The 16,685-nt window shown below is 45.5% G+C and overlaps 1 protein-coding gene across 1 annotated transcript in view; it reads left to right on the plus strand.

Moving 5' to 3' along the window:
• The window catches only part of MAGI2 (membrane associated guanylate kinase, WW and PDZ domain containing 2), a 1,230,330-nt gene that overhangs the window by 588,079 nt on the left and 625,566 nt on the right, over nucleotides 1–16,685 (plus strand). Inside the window, exon 3 of the mRNA XM_030216294.1 lies at nucleotides 10,468–10,587. Within this exon, the coding sequence (XP_030072154.1) occupies nucleotides 10,468–10,587 (120 nt within the window). The remainder of the gene's footprint in view (nucleotides 1–10,467; nucleotides 10,588–16,685) is intronic.

A 16,685-nucleotide genomic window follows, 5' to 3' on the forward strand; every position in this document is an offset into this window, starting at 1 on the left:
AAGTTTATTCCAGGCGTAGGGTGCAGCGAGACAGAAGGCGCGAAGTCTGGAGTTGGCAGTAGTGGAGAAGGGAACAGATAAGAAGGATTTATCCATGGAGCGGAGTGCACGGGAAGGGGTGTAGGGAAGGACGAGTGTGGAGAGATACTGGGGAGCACCAGAGTGAGTACATTTATAGGTTAGTAGAAGAAGTTTGAACAGGATGCGAAAACGGATAGGGAGCCAGTGAAGGGTCTTGAGGAGAGGGGTAGTATGAGTAAAGCGACCCTGGCGGAAGACGAGACGGGCAGCAGAGTTTTGAACCGACTGGAGAGGGGAGAGGTGACTAAGTGGGAGGCCAGCAAGAAGCAGATTGCAGTAGTCTAAACGAGAGGTGACAAGGGTGTGGATGAGGGTTTTGGTAGAGCGCTCGGAAAGAAAGGGGCGGATTTTACAGATGTTGTAAAGGAAGAAACAACAGGTCTTGGCAATCTGCTGGATATGAGCAGAGAAGGAGAGAGAAGAGTCAAAGATGACCCCAAGGTTTCGAGCTGTGGAGACAGGGAGAATGAGAGAGCCATCAACAGAAATAGAAAACGGGGGGAGCGGGGAGGTGGGTTTGGGGATCTTATAGTTCTCCCAGATAAGTGCCACTCACTGGGGCCAGATCCGGATTTTCAGTGGCATTATCTGGATATTGCTACTTAAAATCCTTTCGGTTCACCCCGGCACTATCCAGTCAGTCCACTGTCAAATACGATGCAATTACACACATGCACTTAACAGCAGTTTGAAGTGCAAACACCCAAAAGTGCACACGTGTTGATAAAAGCAATCTAATTACAGGTGAAGGCTTTTCACGTTTATTATTTACTTTTTGTTTTTGTTTTTAGAGGAGAAAAGACCTCAGAGACCTCTTAGCTTGTTGAAGCTGCAAACTCATTGGCCACCTGCGGTTGTTCCAGCTCGAGCGTGTGCCATTTCTGGTGCTCCGGAAAAAATATATATTTTTATAGCGCAGTGCTAACCCAGCGGTAATTGGGCACTGCCACACACTGCCCTGGTTACCACAGTAAGAGCTCTCCGCTGCATGGCCACGTGGTAAGAATTATCTTACCGCATGGCCATATTTTTAAGGGCTGTTTACCCACTGTGATAAAAAGGAATGACAATGACCTAGTCAGGGGCGTAGCCAGACAACAGATTTTGGGTGGGCCTAGGCAAGAAATGGGTGGGCACCAAGTGTTCTTCCCAACCCCCACCAGAAAAATATCTGAGCTGGTGGGAAAACGCTTCTTTCCACCTTGGCAGTCTGCAGTAGGCATGCACTGAAAAATGAGCATGCACAGGTGCCAGTTTCGTGGAGAGCAGCGTTTTAATTATTGGATGTCTTCAGCTGGCGGAGCTTGGGATCCCCACCAGCTACCACTAAACGTGTGCTACTGTTGGGTGGGCCTGAGCCCTAAGTGGGAGGGCCCTGGCCCAACCAGGCCCACCTGTGGCTACGCCACTGGACCTAGACTCGCCTCATCGACCCCTCCCCAAATGCTCACCGACCCTTACTCACACCTCTCCTACTCCCTTCACTCTTGCCCATCCCCCTCCGCCTCATCTACCCCTCCAATTGCTCCCTTACCCTTCTCATACTCCTCCTACTCCTCTCATCCCTGCATTTCTTAATTCTTGTTTCTTTTATTACTCCGATAACACCCAACTTATTTCTCTCCACCAATACTTTGTAATCCCAATGACTATGTAAACCGCATTGAACCTGCTTCGAGCGGGAAAGCGCGGGGTACAAATGTAATAAATAAATAAAAAGGGCCCTGGTGCGTGGGAAAAACATCCCCTACCATTACAGCAGGGCCCTTCCCCTCCCCCCCCCCCCCCAGCTTAGTAAAAGGACACCTTAATGAGATCTTTGCATCAGTTTTCCTGTGCTGTAGTTGCGGCTTATGTACACACAGCTAAGAGCAGTGCAGCAATGATACAGCTTGCTTGCTGGCCATAGGCTAGAATACAGAAGAACAGCAATAGGAATGGCTATTAAGAAAGTCCTGGCAGGCATTTACAGCAGGATTTCACAAATTTGTAATTAGAATTTAGAGTTCAGTGCCAGTGGGCCTGAATGAGATCAATTCTTTCCAAAGGAATCTCGATTGTAATGGAAACTTATAAAAGAGAACCTAAAATGAACATATTATATTAAAATTCACCCGCTAATTCGAGGGAATGGGGTACAGAAATGGAGGCCACGTGACTCGGAAGAAATGAAGAAAAGCATACGAGGGTTAATATTTATTGCGGGTTAAGGGGGCAGGAGAGGCTAAGGACTTGATTAAGTAAGCTAAGAGGGATATAAAATAGAGTGTTGGGGGGGGGGGGTGGAATCTGGGTGGTTGTGAATTAAGGTTAAAGAGTCAGCTCTGACTGAGCTGGAAACCCAGTGGAACAAGAGGAAAGTACTAGGGCCAAAATGTGAGAGACAGAGAGACCATCTTGGAGAGACCACCTCTACCCCTCCCCCCCTCCTCCGGGTTCCCCAGTCAGAAAATAATATTAATGCATTCAGGTTCCTTCAATGGAGTGTGACGGTCTCTGTGGAAAAGAGGGAAACACGTGGATCACGAAAGTGCAGAGGAGAAGATAGATGTAACCATTATACCTTTTCTATATTCTATTTACCAAATAAATTAATTGTAAAAATACAGGAACGGTGGAAGCCAAAACACTTTCAGTTCTTTCTCATTTAAATGCTAATAAGGCTGGTTGTACAATTTCATGTTTTCATTATACTGGCTGTATTAGGAGAACTTAAGAGCCTAATGCAGGCTTACCACTCGCTCTTCTGGGGCTACCGCCAGCCCAACACAGCTGCTGACGGTAGTCCCACTCCGAGCGCGTGCCATTTCCAGGGGAAAAAGACCCCCCCCCCCCCGGAAATGGCTTTCGTGGCAATAACCTGGCGGTAATCAGGCATCGCCACATGCTGCCCGGTTACTGCCGGGTTAACGCGGGAGCCCTTATTACCACCTCAGTGGGTGGTGGTAAGGGCTCCCCGCCATATGGCCACGTGGTAAGTTATCTCACCGTGTGGCCATTTTTTTTTGGTGGGGGGAGGCTTTTACCGGCTGCAGAAAAAATGGTCCTGGCGCTGGGATAAAACTGCCCCCGCTGTTAGTGCAGGGCCCTTTTCCCCACAGCTTGGTAAAAGGAACCCTTAAAGAAGTGTGTAAAACCTTAAACTGAGGCGGGAAGTTATCAAACTGTATTAGGGCATTAACTCATGTTATTTACCCATTAACATACGTTAAAGGACTCTAATGCTGGGTGCAGTGCTCTAACACATCATTATGTTTAATCATTTTTATTGATTTTTCAATAAACTTAAACATAAATAATCTGATAAATAAAATACAGCCTTAATAACATTGTTATGTCAAAATCAATTCATATCCATATCAAATATTTGGCTTCTTTAGACCCCTATACAGTACGGGGGGTAGGAATTTGTGAAGATTTAATTAAATTTTTAACAAATTATTAAGAAAAAATATGACACCGTAATTCTCAACTAACACAGCATTAAATGTCACCCCATGTTGCAGTAATAATGAGATGCAAAACATGCAAATGTATGTAAAGCAGTTCATTACTATGTAAATATTATACTTCAGCTTGCGGTTTGCACCAGAGGCTCACCACGAGCCTTGGTACAGCCTGTAAAATAACCCCTGCTGAAGACGGGGCGGGGGGGGGGGGGAGGAGGTTTGCGACATTTTGAGATGTCTATGTGCTTTAATAGAGTAATAGAGAGGTGTGGTAGCCGTGTTAGTCCACTTTTAATGGTAATCAATAGAAATCAAACAAAATAAAACATGGAAAAGAAAATAAGATGATACCTTTTTTTACTGGACATAACTTAATATTTATTCATTTATTGCATTTGTATCCCACCTTTTCCCACCTATTTGTAGGCTCAAAGTGGCTTACAGAGTTTGGTTATGACATAATCAATTCGTGTTAACAGGAACATTTCTTATAGTTTGAATGTTGGTAAGAGAAGATAAGCATAGTTTAAAGATTGGGTAAGGGAGGATAGACAGGGAAGTGTTAGGTAAGTTAGAGGTGAGCTGTGGTAATTGTGTGATTTGTTGAAGTACTACTACTACTACTATTTAGCATTTCTATAGCGCTACAAGGCTTACGCAGCGCTGCACAAACATAGAAGAAAGACAGTCCCTGCTCAAAGAGCTTACAATCTAATAGACAAGAAATAAAGTAATCAAATCAATTAATGTGCACAGGAAGGAGGAGAGGAGGGTAGGTGGGGGCGAGTGGTTACAAGTGGTTACGAGTCAAAAGCAATGTTAAAGAGGTGGGCTTTCAGTAATTTGAAGTAATTTGTAGGCTATGTATTTTCCTTGTAGGCCTTTTGGAATAGATGAGTTTTCAGAGATTTGCGGAAGTTAGTTACTTCGTCGATAGCTTTCAGGTCTGTAGGTAGATCATTTCTTGATTAGGTTTTGAAGGTTGCCCTTCTTCGTCAGATCGGAAATAAGCAAATGTTGGTAGATGACAGTATATATAATTGAAACATCCAAGCATTTCATTGACAGTCTAACAGGGTTGGGGGGGGGGGGGGGGGGGGTAGGAGGTATGCATGGGGACATCAAAGCATTTCAGTGATAGTCTAACAGGATGGGGGTGGATAGGTGAGAGGAGGGTGATAAACAGAGCAATACAACTTTATGGTTTATAATGGGCTAGAAAACCCAGATCTTTGTTAAGTCCTGTCTGTATGTGCTTTAAAAATGAGTGCCATTATGTCTTATATCTTTTAGAAGTTCCACTAAAAACACATGTGACCGTTAGAAAATTAACAGCTCTAAGGGACTTCCTATATAATAATTCTCACCTCCAACGTTCTGTGCTTGGGACCGTGGCTCCCTGGAGGTGGTGGTCTGCTAGGCAGACACGCACTGACGTCAGGACAGCTGATTCCAAGGCAATCATCTGTCACCCGCCGCGCTATGGCCCCCTCGACCCCCCCCCTCTGTGAACCTGTCGCCCTCCCCCGGACCGCCGAAAACCGCCCCCCGCTGCCGTTGTGTACTACCTGTGCTGACGGGGGACCCAAACCCCCGACAGCCGAAGTGTTGTTGTGCCCTTCGCGTTCCTTCCTCATCTTCTCTGGAAGTTCCTCTGTGTGCGTCTTGCGTGCGTTAGACGTGAGACGCACGCAGAGGAACTTCCAGAGAAAATGAGGAAGGAACGTGAAGGGCACAACAACACTTCGGCTGACGAGTGTTTGGGTCCCCCATCAGCACAGGTAGTGCCTAACGGCGGGGGGGGGGGCGGTTTTCGGCGGTCCAGGGGGGGGGCGACAGGTTCGTCGAAGGGGGGGTGAGGGGGCCGTAGCGCGGGGGGGGGGGGAGGAATTGCCTGCCTAGGGCCCGTTTCCTTGCCTTCAGAAATGGGCCTTTTTTACTAGTATTAACTAAAATGCACTGAGCAGATGGCACACGAATTAGCGTACCTGGACTGCATGCCATGTTATGGGGTGGGAAATGGGTGGAGAATGAGCATGGACTGTATATTGCCACTTGTGCAATATAATTACTTCCTATCTCTTGGATCATCAAACCCTTACTTAATCACTCTACAATTAAAGATTACCTGTCTAGTATTACTTAGTATAGTTTTACTCACTGTCATTCTAGTTGAGTCTCCTTATTGATCAGTTCTGTATTGAACTTGTTAGTTGCTTTTATTATTCTATCAATTCTCAGTATAGAACTGGGTATTTTAGGATTATTGTTACTTAACGTTGAAATAGCTCATTTTAAATTTCAACCTAGTATTATATGATGAGTTCAATTCCCACTTCAGGCACAGGCAGCTCCTTGTGACTCTGGGCAAGTCACTTAACCCTCCATTGCCCCATGTAAGCCGCATTGAGCCTGCCATGAGTGGGAAAGCGCAGGGTACAAATGTAACAAAAATAAAATAGATACTATTGGAGATTCTACATGGAATGTTGCTACTATTGGAGATTCTACATGGAATGTTGCTATTCCACTAGCAACATTCCATGTAGAAGGCTGCGCAGGCTTCCGTTTCTGTGAGTCTGACGTCCTGCACGTACGTGCAGGACGTCAGACTCACAGAAGCAGAAGCCTCTGCGGCCACATTGGTGATCTGCAAGGGCCGACTTCTACATGGAATGTTGCTAGTGGAATAGCAACATTCCATGTAGAATCTCCAATAGTAGCAATAGTGGAGGAGTGGCCTAGTGGTTAGGGTGGTGGACTTTGGTCCTGAGGAACTGAGTTTGATTCCTGGCACAGGCAGCTCCTTGTGACTCTTGGCAAGTCACTTAACCCTCCATTGCCCCATGTAAGCCGCATTGAGCCTGCTATGAGTGGGAAAGCACAGGGTACAAATGTAACAAAAATAAAATAGATACTATTGGAGATTCTACATGGAATGTTGCTACTATTGGAGATTCTAAATGGAATGTTGCTATTCCACTAGCAACATTCCATGTAGAAGGCTGCGCAGGCATCTGTTTCTATGAGTCTGACGTTCTACAGGACGTCAGACTCACAGAAGCAGAAGCCTGCGCGGCCACATTGGTGATCTGCAAGGGCCGACTTCTACATGGAATGTTGCTAGAATCTCAAATAGTAGCAACAGTGGAGGAGTGGCCTAGTGGTTAGGGTGGTGGACTTTGGTCCTGGGGAACTGAGTTCAATTCCCACTTCAGGCACAGGCAGCTCCTTGTGACTCTGGGCAAGTCAGTTAACCCTCCATTGCCCCATGTAAGCCGCATTGAGCCTGCCATGAGTGGGAAAGCGCGGGATACAAATATAACAAAAAATAAAAATAAATGATGTATTATAAGAATTGATACTTTTCAAAATGTGTACCATTCTACTGATGTTTGTCACGTAAGCCACATTGAACCTGAGCTCGTCTTTTACTGGGTCATGGGGGGCACACTAGACACACCCCCTACAATTAGCACACAACTTCTGCACTTATTGCATGTTGAATTTAGCATCCAACGTGCAGTAAAAGCAAATATTTACCAAACAGATCATAAATAATATTTAACAATTACAGTCGCTTAACTTCTCCCCCAGAATACCTCGTGGCAGTGGCGTAGGCAGAGGTGGGCCTGGGTGGGCCGGGCCCCACCTACTTAGGGCTCAGGCCCACCCAACAGTAACACACGTTTAGCGGTAGCTGGTGGGGATTCCAATCTCCGCCAGTTGAAGAGTGCCCCCTGATGGTAAAGAAAATGCTACTCTCCACGATACTGCCACCTGCACATGCTCAGTTTTCAGTGCATGCCTGCTGCAGACTGCCATGGTGGAAAGAACTGTTTTCCCAGCCAGCTGAAATATTTTTTTTGGTGGTGGTGGTAGGGGGTGGGGGGGGGGGGGGGGGAGAACACTTGGTGCCCACCCACTTCTTGCCTAGGCCCACCCAAAATCTGTTGTCTGGCTACGCTCCTGCCTCGTGGATGTGGTCACAGGCGCAGTGTTAGTTCTGAAGCATTTTCCATGTGGTCCATCTTAGTTTGTTTTGAAGCCTCTTCCAAGTGGTTCATGTTTTCCCTTATTGAGATGTTTCTGATAAGCACAGTTCTGCTTACAGCCAGCAGTGATCCAATCTATTTCACCACGTCTTCCAACTTACCTCTTGACTTGATCCATGAGTGCATCCAGGGCTGACACTGTTTGAGAGGCACTAAATGCTCCTTCATTGCATCAGCGTTATCTAGGTAGCGCACGCTAATTTGAATGCGCTAGCTGGATAATGTTTCCAAACCCATTCCCCACCCATGACACGCCCCCTACTGAAAAATCTTTTTTAAATAAATAGCTTGCAATTAGCATTCTATATAGCGTGACTTAATATCTGCATGCTAATCCAGTCATATTCTGGATTTGTCTTGGCAACTTAATTAGTTAACATGCCAATCAGTGCTGATAATTGCCAGTTAACAAGCAATTGACACTAATTGGCATTAATTAGAATTTACGTGCACAGCTGTCTAAGCATGTTCTGTTACGTGATGCGCATCAATTCTAAGTTGCATAATTGAAAATGAGGAAGGGCATGGGCATGGAATGAGCGGGTCACGGGCATTTCTAAAATCTATCTGTGCTGTTATAGAATACACCCTGTCTGCGTCTAATTTAGGCGTTGGCATTTACACCAAGTTTTACATGGCATAACTGTCTGCAAATAAATGTAGTCACACAGAACATTAGGTGCTACTTCCACTCCGAAAAGCATTCTAATGGACGCAAGGCGCTAAAACAGGGCAGAAATGGCAGAACTGTGCGAAAACACACTCACCCATTTATAGATTAGCACCTAAGTTTTTTTCTTGCGGATCTGCAAAGAGGGTGTAATGATGGGAGGGACATGGGTGGGTCAGGAGTGTTCCCTTAAGATTGCAGATCCGCGCCCCACTTGGGATTTACACGTGGCTTCAGCTGGTGTAACTCCTTGCACCCAAAGTTGAGCACAGATCCTGTCTCTATGAACTATGGACGCCTATCCTGGCAGGGCCACCGAGAGGGGGTGCGTGGAGTGGGGGGGGGGGGCAAGATTCCCTAGGGCTGGCCTCCAAGGGAGGTCCTTCGCCGGCAAGGTTTCGAGGAAGCAGAAGCTTCTTCCTGCCTGCCTGCTTCCGGGCCTATCTCTCTCTTGCTCTTGTGTGCCAGTACCCGGATGATTGAGTTAATGCGATAACCCAGGTCCTGGTATACGGGAGCAGCAGACGACAGACCAAGGGAGGAGCAGACACAGGAAGGTAAGGGGGTGGGGTGGCTGAAGTGGGGGGGGGGGGGGGGGAGCACTGCGCAGTGGCGGCTCAGGTAGGGAGGGCTGTCCTGCTCTGGGCCCGGCTGTGTGTCTCAGAACATCCATCATAGAATACCATTTGTCGAATTTTGAGTGCCATTTACTGAATCTGACCTAGTTGTATATAGAATACATCCTAAAGGTCAAGTCCATAAACCACTACTAAATGGACTTGGGAAAAGTCCACAATTCCAGGAATAACGTGTATAGAATGTTTGTATGTTTGGGAACCTCGACAGGTGCCCTTGGCCTGGATTGGCCGCTGTCATGGACAGGATGCTGGGCTCGATGGACCCTTGGTCTTTTCCCAGTGTGGCATTACTTATGTACTTATCATAGCAATCCAGGCTTACAGTATATAGAAAGCTTGCAGATAGGTAGATATAGGTTTCAATGTGCAAGAGTCAACCAGTGTGGTGCTATCTCTTTGGCTTTTCCAACGTAGCTGGTGTTAACTTTTTAAATTGCCCTCATAAGGCCAGCAGAATTTTATGAATAAACATTTTCCGGCCAATACTCGTCGCTATTTAACCAGCCAGGAGTGACTTCTGGCCGGTTAAATAGCACTTAACTGGCTAAGCGCTAATATTCAGCATGAGATAGCTAGTTATGTCCCCTGAATATTTATGGTTAGCTTGTGATATAACTGGCTACCCGCAATATTCAGCGTTTCGCCAGCTAAGTTTAGCAGCCAAAGTAGACTGCCTAAATAGCAGTCCTATATTTTTCCACTATAAACTTAACCAGCCAGCACTGAATATTGACATAGCCGGTTAAGATTAAGCCGGCCAAAAAAAAACCAAACCCTGGATATTTAATTCTGGTCACTGGAAATGGCCCGGCATTGAATATCCGGGCACAGCACCGATCACGGAACTTAACCGGCCTGCCTCCCGCAGGCTGAATATCTTCCAGCTTGTGGGGCGTATCCAGACTTCAGCGGTAGGGGGGGGGCCAGAGCCAAGGTGAGGGGGCACATTTTAACCCCCCTGGCGCTGCCGCCCCCCCCCACTGCCACCCCCCCCCCCCCCGCTGCCATTGCCGACACCCCCCCATTGCAGACACCTCCCCCCCCCCCGCCAATGCCGACACCACCAACAACTTTGACCCCCCCCCCCCGCCCGCCGTCGCCTACCTTTGCTGGCAGGGGACCCCAGGCCCCGCCAGCCAAAGTCTTCTTCCTTCATTTGGTTTCTTGAGTCTGACGTCAGACTCAAGAAACCAAACGAAGGAAGAAGACTTCGGCAGGCGGGGGTTGAGGTCCCCCGCCAGCAAAGGTAGCAGACAGCGACGGTGGGTTGGCAGCGGGTGGGGGGGTTAAGAAGGTCGTCAGTAGGGGAGTCCAGGGCCAAATCTATGGGGGCCCTGGCCCCCGTGGCCCCATAGCAGCTACGCCCCTGTTTTTTACAGGATCGATTTTGAGGCAACCTAGGCTAATCAGGATAGTTGAATTCAATTTAATCTCAGGGGGGAGATTGTATGAACCCACAGTCCAAATCATTTTATACCTAGCAATGACCAATGGCAGTTGTGAAATACGTAAGCCGTGACTAAACTGCCTGTACGAATATGTCCTCTAATACATTTCTTTTTGTATTTTCTTAGGTACCACAAGGCCACCTAAAGAAGGTGAGGTGCCTGGTGTGGATTATAATTTCATCACCGTTGAAGAATTTATGGAATTGGAGAAAAGCGGGGCTCTGTTAGAAAGTGGAACATATGAAGGTGAGTGTTTTCACTGCCAAAAAGTGGTTGCATGTTTTTCACACTATTTCTCACATAATAGAATTGCACTAACTGAGCCCATTAAAATTTGCCACTGCAGCTGGCATCTTAAATTTATGAGACAGCAGATGGCCATTGTAAGAACTTAAATACCTCTGTATCTAAAAAAATTAAAACACAGATGGATTCATTGCAATTAGAGCATGCAGTTTTGCTTGAGAAAGCCACACTCTTACCAAAACTTGCAGTTCGTCAGTGTCAAAATGCTCGGTAGAGCTATGTTTCAAGGCTGCAGGAAAGAAAAATTAGTTTTCATAATTCCAAGAACACTGTGCAATTAAGATAAAACTCAAGCGATGATTCCCTTTCTAACCCTCACTTAGCAATGTCCTTTAAAAGAAGCCAGTGTGTGGCAGAGCCCATTAGCCTGAATCTCCTGTATTTACAGCTCTATAAACAAATTGTGCAGTGCAGGCTAGCATAGCGTGTTTTTAAATAACGACTGCTTTGCAATTCCCATGTTGTCTTGTGGCCTTTCTGAAGTTGTTTAAAACAATTCATTAATCTGTGCATCTGACAGATAAATGAGGTCGTCTGTGATTGCTGTGCAGTAAAAGGTGTGTTTAAAAAGTAAGAGCTTCAAAGATTAATGCAAAACAATTTTCTCTAGAGTGATTTAATAGATCCATTGGCAATTGCTCTGATTTTCAACCTGTTTAAAAACCAGACTTCAGATTAGTTCTGGAAATCTAATGTCCGGCGCCACTAAACTGCTAGCTAGATCTTTTAAAAACTCATTCCCATCGTTGAATTACCATGAAAATGTGTGTTGGGGTTTGCCATCTACATTTATGCTAGGAATATTTTTGATTCAAATAATCTATAAATAGTAGTGCTGTATATTTAGTGCATTAATAATACGATTTCCAAACATATAAAGAGGAATCCAATAAAATTTATACAGAAATATGATGTTTGATTTTAACAAAATGTTTCTAAAAAGCAAGGAAAAGACCTCAAAACGCCCGACCGCTTACTTTCAGTTTTCGGCGGCTTTAACTGGGGGCGTGGTGTTCATCACTGGTCATAAAAATCTTGCTTGGAAAGAATTATTTTAACTTTTAATTTATTTCCAAATTTATTTCCAAAAAGATTTTAGCAATTTTGTCTTTTTTACAAAAAGGGTTTTTTTTAATATATTGACAATATCAATGCTAACTTCAAAATTTATTTAGTTCATAAAAACCTTCACTGATTCTCATGAAGTGCTATAAAGCAGCTTTACAAAGATAAAGTGCTAAAATCCTTTTGGAAATAAATTTGGAAATAAATTAAAAGTTAAAATATGCCTAATGATCGAATCGCCAACTACAACAGCTGTCCTAACCTTTCCCTCCCGGTCAGCACTTGGAGACGTATCCTCAGTGCGAGAGGATAGTACATCCCCTGGTGGGCAGGTCCTGGCTACAGGAGTACTTCCTACTTCACCAGGGTGATGCTCTCCTTCTAGGAGACCTCCCTCCTCCAAGGTAGCACAAGGGCTACTAGACTGGAGGTGGGATTTCTCTACAACATCCCTGTAGGTCTCCTGTATGTACCTCTCTGTCTCCCTCAGCTCCACCAAGTCTGCTACTCTAGCCTCAAAAGAACGGACATGTTCTCTGAGAGCTAGGAGCTCTTTGCATCAGGCACACACATATGATATCTCACCAACTGGGAGATAATCATACATGTGACACTCAATGCAAAAGACTGGATAGCACCCCTCTTGCTGCTGGACTGCTGACTCCATCTTAGTGTTTTTGAGTTTTTCAATAATTTAAAACTTGCTACAGTATTAAGGATATTAGCCTAATGTAAAAGTGTCTTTTAGTTTATATAGTATATTGTATGATTTATTTAGTGTTTCCTTCTTAGATGGTAATGAAATGTATTTAAAACTCGGTAAGAGTACTCCTTGCTTGTTACCCTAATTACAATAACTGACTATAAACGAAGAGTTGTCCTAGGGGTGGGTGGGAGTTGGGGAGGGTCTACTTCATGAGAGTCTACCTGTGATCATGTGTGAAAAAGGCCGGGTATTCTTTTAGCATCATGTATCTGTGTAGGACTGATCTATACTAAATCAGCTTGTTTTGTTGCCTCTGCAATAGGATAGACATTCCTGATAGTGTCCTAGGCAGAGACTACCTTACTTCTCCAGAGGATATTTCCAAGATGGCAACATTGCAGCATGCTCGGAAGCCAGTTTTGGGGCTTTGGTCCTCAGGGTGATGGCGCCAGGATCCCGCCCACTCTAGGGATTGCTTTTAAACATCCCACAGGTTCTGGAATAGTGGGAAGCTACGTAATGGAAGGAGAAACTAGGTCTTACCTGATAATTTTATTTCCATTAGTCTTTCCCACCTGAGGTTTCTGAGATGTTTGGTCAGTGCAAAGTAATGGGTCAGATAACGAATGTCACCTTGCATGGTACTTCCTGCTTATCTCTTGTTCTCTACAAGTTGTCTAGAGATGAGAGAAGTCCACAGATGTTTACTCATCTGGTTAGTGTTTTAGCAAGTTGTTTTAAGATTGTTGCGTTTATTCTGAGTTTCTCCTTACGTATCTACGTGAATACTGAGGAGCTGGACTGGATGCCAAGAGAGAAATGTCTCAGCTCAGCTTAGTTTTCAGTTCTCTACCTCCACCTGCTGGTTGATGGACACAATTATCCCACAGGTTCTGGAATAGTGGGAAGGACTAATGGAAAGAAAATGATCAGGTAAATCCTAATTTCTCCTTTCTTAAGGTGTGTTAAGCACTAACATATGCCTTATACAGCTTAAAATGGCATACCACAGAATGTGCTCAGGCCTCCTGTGGTAATTGCCAAGTGTGCGTGCACTAAATGTTTTTGAGGGGATGTGTTGGTGGTCAGAGAACGGGCATTCCTGCGCTAATCAACTCAACTAAGTTACTGCATGCTAACCGGGTAATGCACAGCGTGTGAGCCCTTATCACCTACAAAATGGGTGGTGGGAAGTGCTGACACAATACATTTTTTTAATGGCTGTGTGCTAATTAGCCATTAATACAAAAATGACAAAAAGGCCATTTTTATGGCTGCGGTAAAAATGGCCTTAGTACACCGCTTTTTGCTGCAGCTAAGTAAAAGTTCCCCTTAGACTAAACCAGGGGCGTAGCTACATGGGGCCACGGGTGCATGGGCCCCCATAGATTTGGCCCTGCCCCCCCAGCCGCCAACCCCTTCAACCCTCCCCCCTCCCGCTGCCATCAGGTACCTTTGCTGGTGGGGGTTCCCAACCCCCGCCAGCCAAAGTCCTCTTCTCCGGCGTGGCCGCGTTGCTGATCTGCAGGGGCAGGCTTCTGTTTCTGTGAGTCTGACGTCCTGCTCATATGTGCAGGACGTCAGACTCACAGAAACAAAAGCCTGCCCTTGCAGATCAGGAATGCGGCCGCGCCGGAGAAGAGGACTTCGGCTGGCAGGGGTTGGGGACCAACGCCTGCAAAGGTATCCGATGGCGGCGGGAAGAGGGGGTCGAAAGGGTTGGCGCTGGGGGGGGGTCAAAGGTGGTGGTGGCGGCAGGGAGGTCAAATATGGCAGGCGGGGGGTTGGCTGCACCAGGGGGGGCACAATGTGCCCCCTCACCTCGGGCTCTGGACCCCCCTCCCGCCGAAGTCTGGCTACGCCCCTGGACTAAACTGATTCAGGGTTATCTTATGAGCTAATTCATGGCAGCTCATATTTAATGAACGCAAAATTGAACAATGCTTAACTGAACAAAATTACCTGTCACTCCCCTTCCCACACACATACCAGTCTGAATGGGGTACACAAATTATACCAAATAGGGTTAAATGTCAGGTTCCACTTTCCAGATACTGTTGTCATAGGCACAGAAGGGGAGAGACTTCTTTTGAAAATATACCCTGAAAGAACTGCTTCTCTAAAAAAGAGAAAATAATTGTATTTATGATTAATACTGTAGTTGATTTTTGGGGCACAGAGCAGAAATTCTCACTCATGCCAAACACTAGGAAATGCCTAGAGCATTGTGTGAAGATGTGGCAGAGAGATTCAAAGCTTGATGCTGTCAGACCTGTCGTTCATGCTTCAGCTACTTAAAAACAAATATCAATTGAAATAGGATAATTACCATTGTGCCACATTTCTGCAAAGTATGACCTCTTTTTAAGTTCAATAGTGTTATAAATGTACTGGCATCCACTGAGAACTGAACTGAGTAAACTCAAGTGCGACAAACCATCGGAAAGCAAATTTATTTTATTCAAGCCCTTGAGCATTTCCCCAACAAGTGCAAGTTGAGTGATTTATCCAAAAACCCAAGCAGAACTGCATCTAGTAGTCATTAAAAAGACAAAAAGTAACTTGTGGCTATCTCAGCCATTATCTGTGCCCCTATTTTTCAAATACATATTGTGATAGTCACATCCAGGATAGTTGGGTTAAGGCAGTTTCAGTTTGAAATACAAGTCCCAGAAGGCATTGCAGGCAAGGAGCCAGGGGGTGAGATGAAGAACCCGAACTGGACTCCTAGCTGCAATCGAGGAAGACATGGGTGTAAGCTGGCAGGATGTGTAGATTGGCTGCCACTAAGGAGGAAAGAGAGACAGGAAATCCTGTGTGCAGGAGCACATCATTAGTCATGCGCAACTCAGCTGGTATGGGGGTGAGGGAAGCTAATGGAAGGAGAATGATTGGTTGTGAGAGCAGAAGCCAGGGATTGATTAGGCAGGTGGGAAGGAGTCCCAGAGGAGAGAAGAAGTGAGAGAGAAGCAGTTGCAGGGAAAATCCCTTGAGTGTGAGGAAGTCCCTAAAGTATTGAAACCTCCTGAAGGTAAAGGCTGCTTTGTGATTTAAACTGGGATGATGAACTGATTGAACTGTTTGTCTTGGGAATTGAACTACTGTTTACTGTGCACTGGACAAAGAGCCCAGACTGAAGCTGACTGTGAGCCTGTATTGAATCCTGGTAGGTGCTGGCGGCCTACTGCTTACTACTACTACTACTACTATTTAGCATTTCTATAGCACTACAAGGCATACGCAGCACTGCACAAACATAGAAGAAAGACAGTCCCTGCTCAAAGAGCTTACAATCTAATGCTTAAAGGGGACTATTTGCCACACACTTTCAGGTGGATTACATGGGTTTAAGATTAAAGGTGAATGCTGCTGTTGGAACCGTGTATCAGGTCTACTAGAAACCTGCATGGAATAAAAGCCTTAAAATTGAAGTTGCTGGTGGACATTTGTTTCTTGATTGTACCGGGAGCGCTCTCCCTGGTGACAGTATGCAGTTTCAAAATGCAGACAGAACTGGGCACTAAACAGATACTGCACTTAGCAAAAACAGTCTAAAGATAAATATGTTACTTGATCAATTGATCAAGCATCATGTGGCTGATCTCTTTTGAAAATATTGTCCATTCGCACCTCTAAAATGCCTGTACCCCTGAAGCAGTAGCCTTGTGCTCTGTGGGGCTTGGAGGGGACTCCTCCTCCACTGAGCCCTATGGAGTTGCACCCTTAAAAACACCACATATCCCTTGAAAAAGGACACACTTTGCAATTGCACAGTAAGCTGCATCTATTCCTCCCATGCTCTTGTATTGAACAAAGGCATAATCCATCTTGCAAACAATATTTTGCCATGAACATTGAAGTGGAGGTGTCCCTTTGTAGTGGAGGAGTAGCCTAGTGGTTAGTGCAGTGGACTTTGATCCTGGGGAACTGAGTTAGATTCCCACTGCGGCTCCTTGTGACTCTGGGCAAGTCACTTAACCCTCCATTGCCCCAGGTACAAAATAAGTACCTCCTGAATATATGTAAACCGCTTTGAATGTAGTTGCAAAAACCTCAGAAAGGGGGTATATAAAGTCCCATTTCCCTTTCCCTATTGGAGATTCTAGAAGGAATGTTGCTACTATTGAGATTCTGTTGCTACTATTTGAGATTCTACATGGAATGTTGCTATTCCACTAGCAACATTGCAGATCAGCAACGCGGCTGTGCAGGCTTCTGTTTCTGTGAGTCTGACGTGCAGGACGTCAGACTCACAGAAACAGAAGCC

The sequence above is a fragment of the Microcaecilia unicolor genome, chromosome 10 (assembly GCF_901765095.1).
Source record: "Microcaecilia unicolor chromosome 10, aMicUni1.1, whole genome shotgun sequence".
NCBI lineage: Eukaryota > Metazoa > Chordata > Amphibia > Gymnophiona > Siphonopidae > Microcaecilia > Microcaecilia unicolor.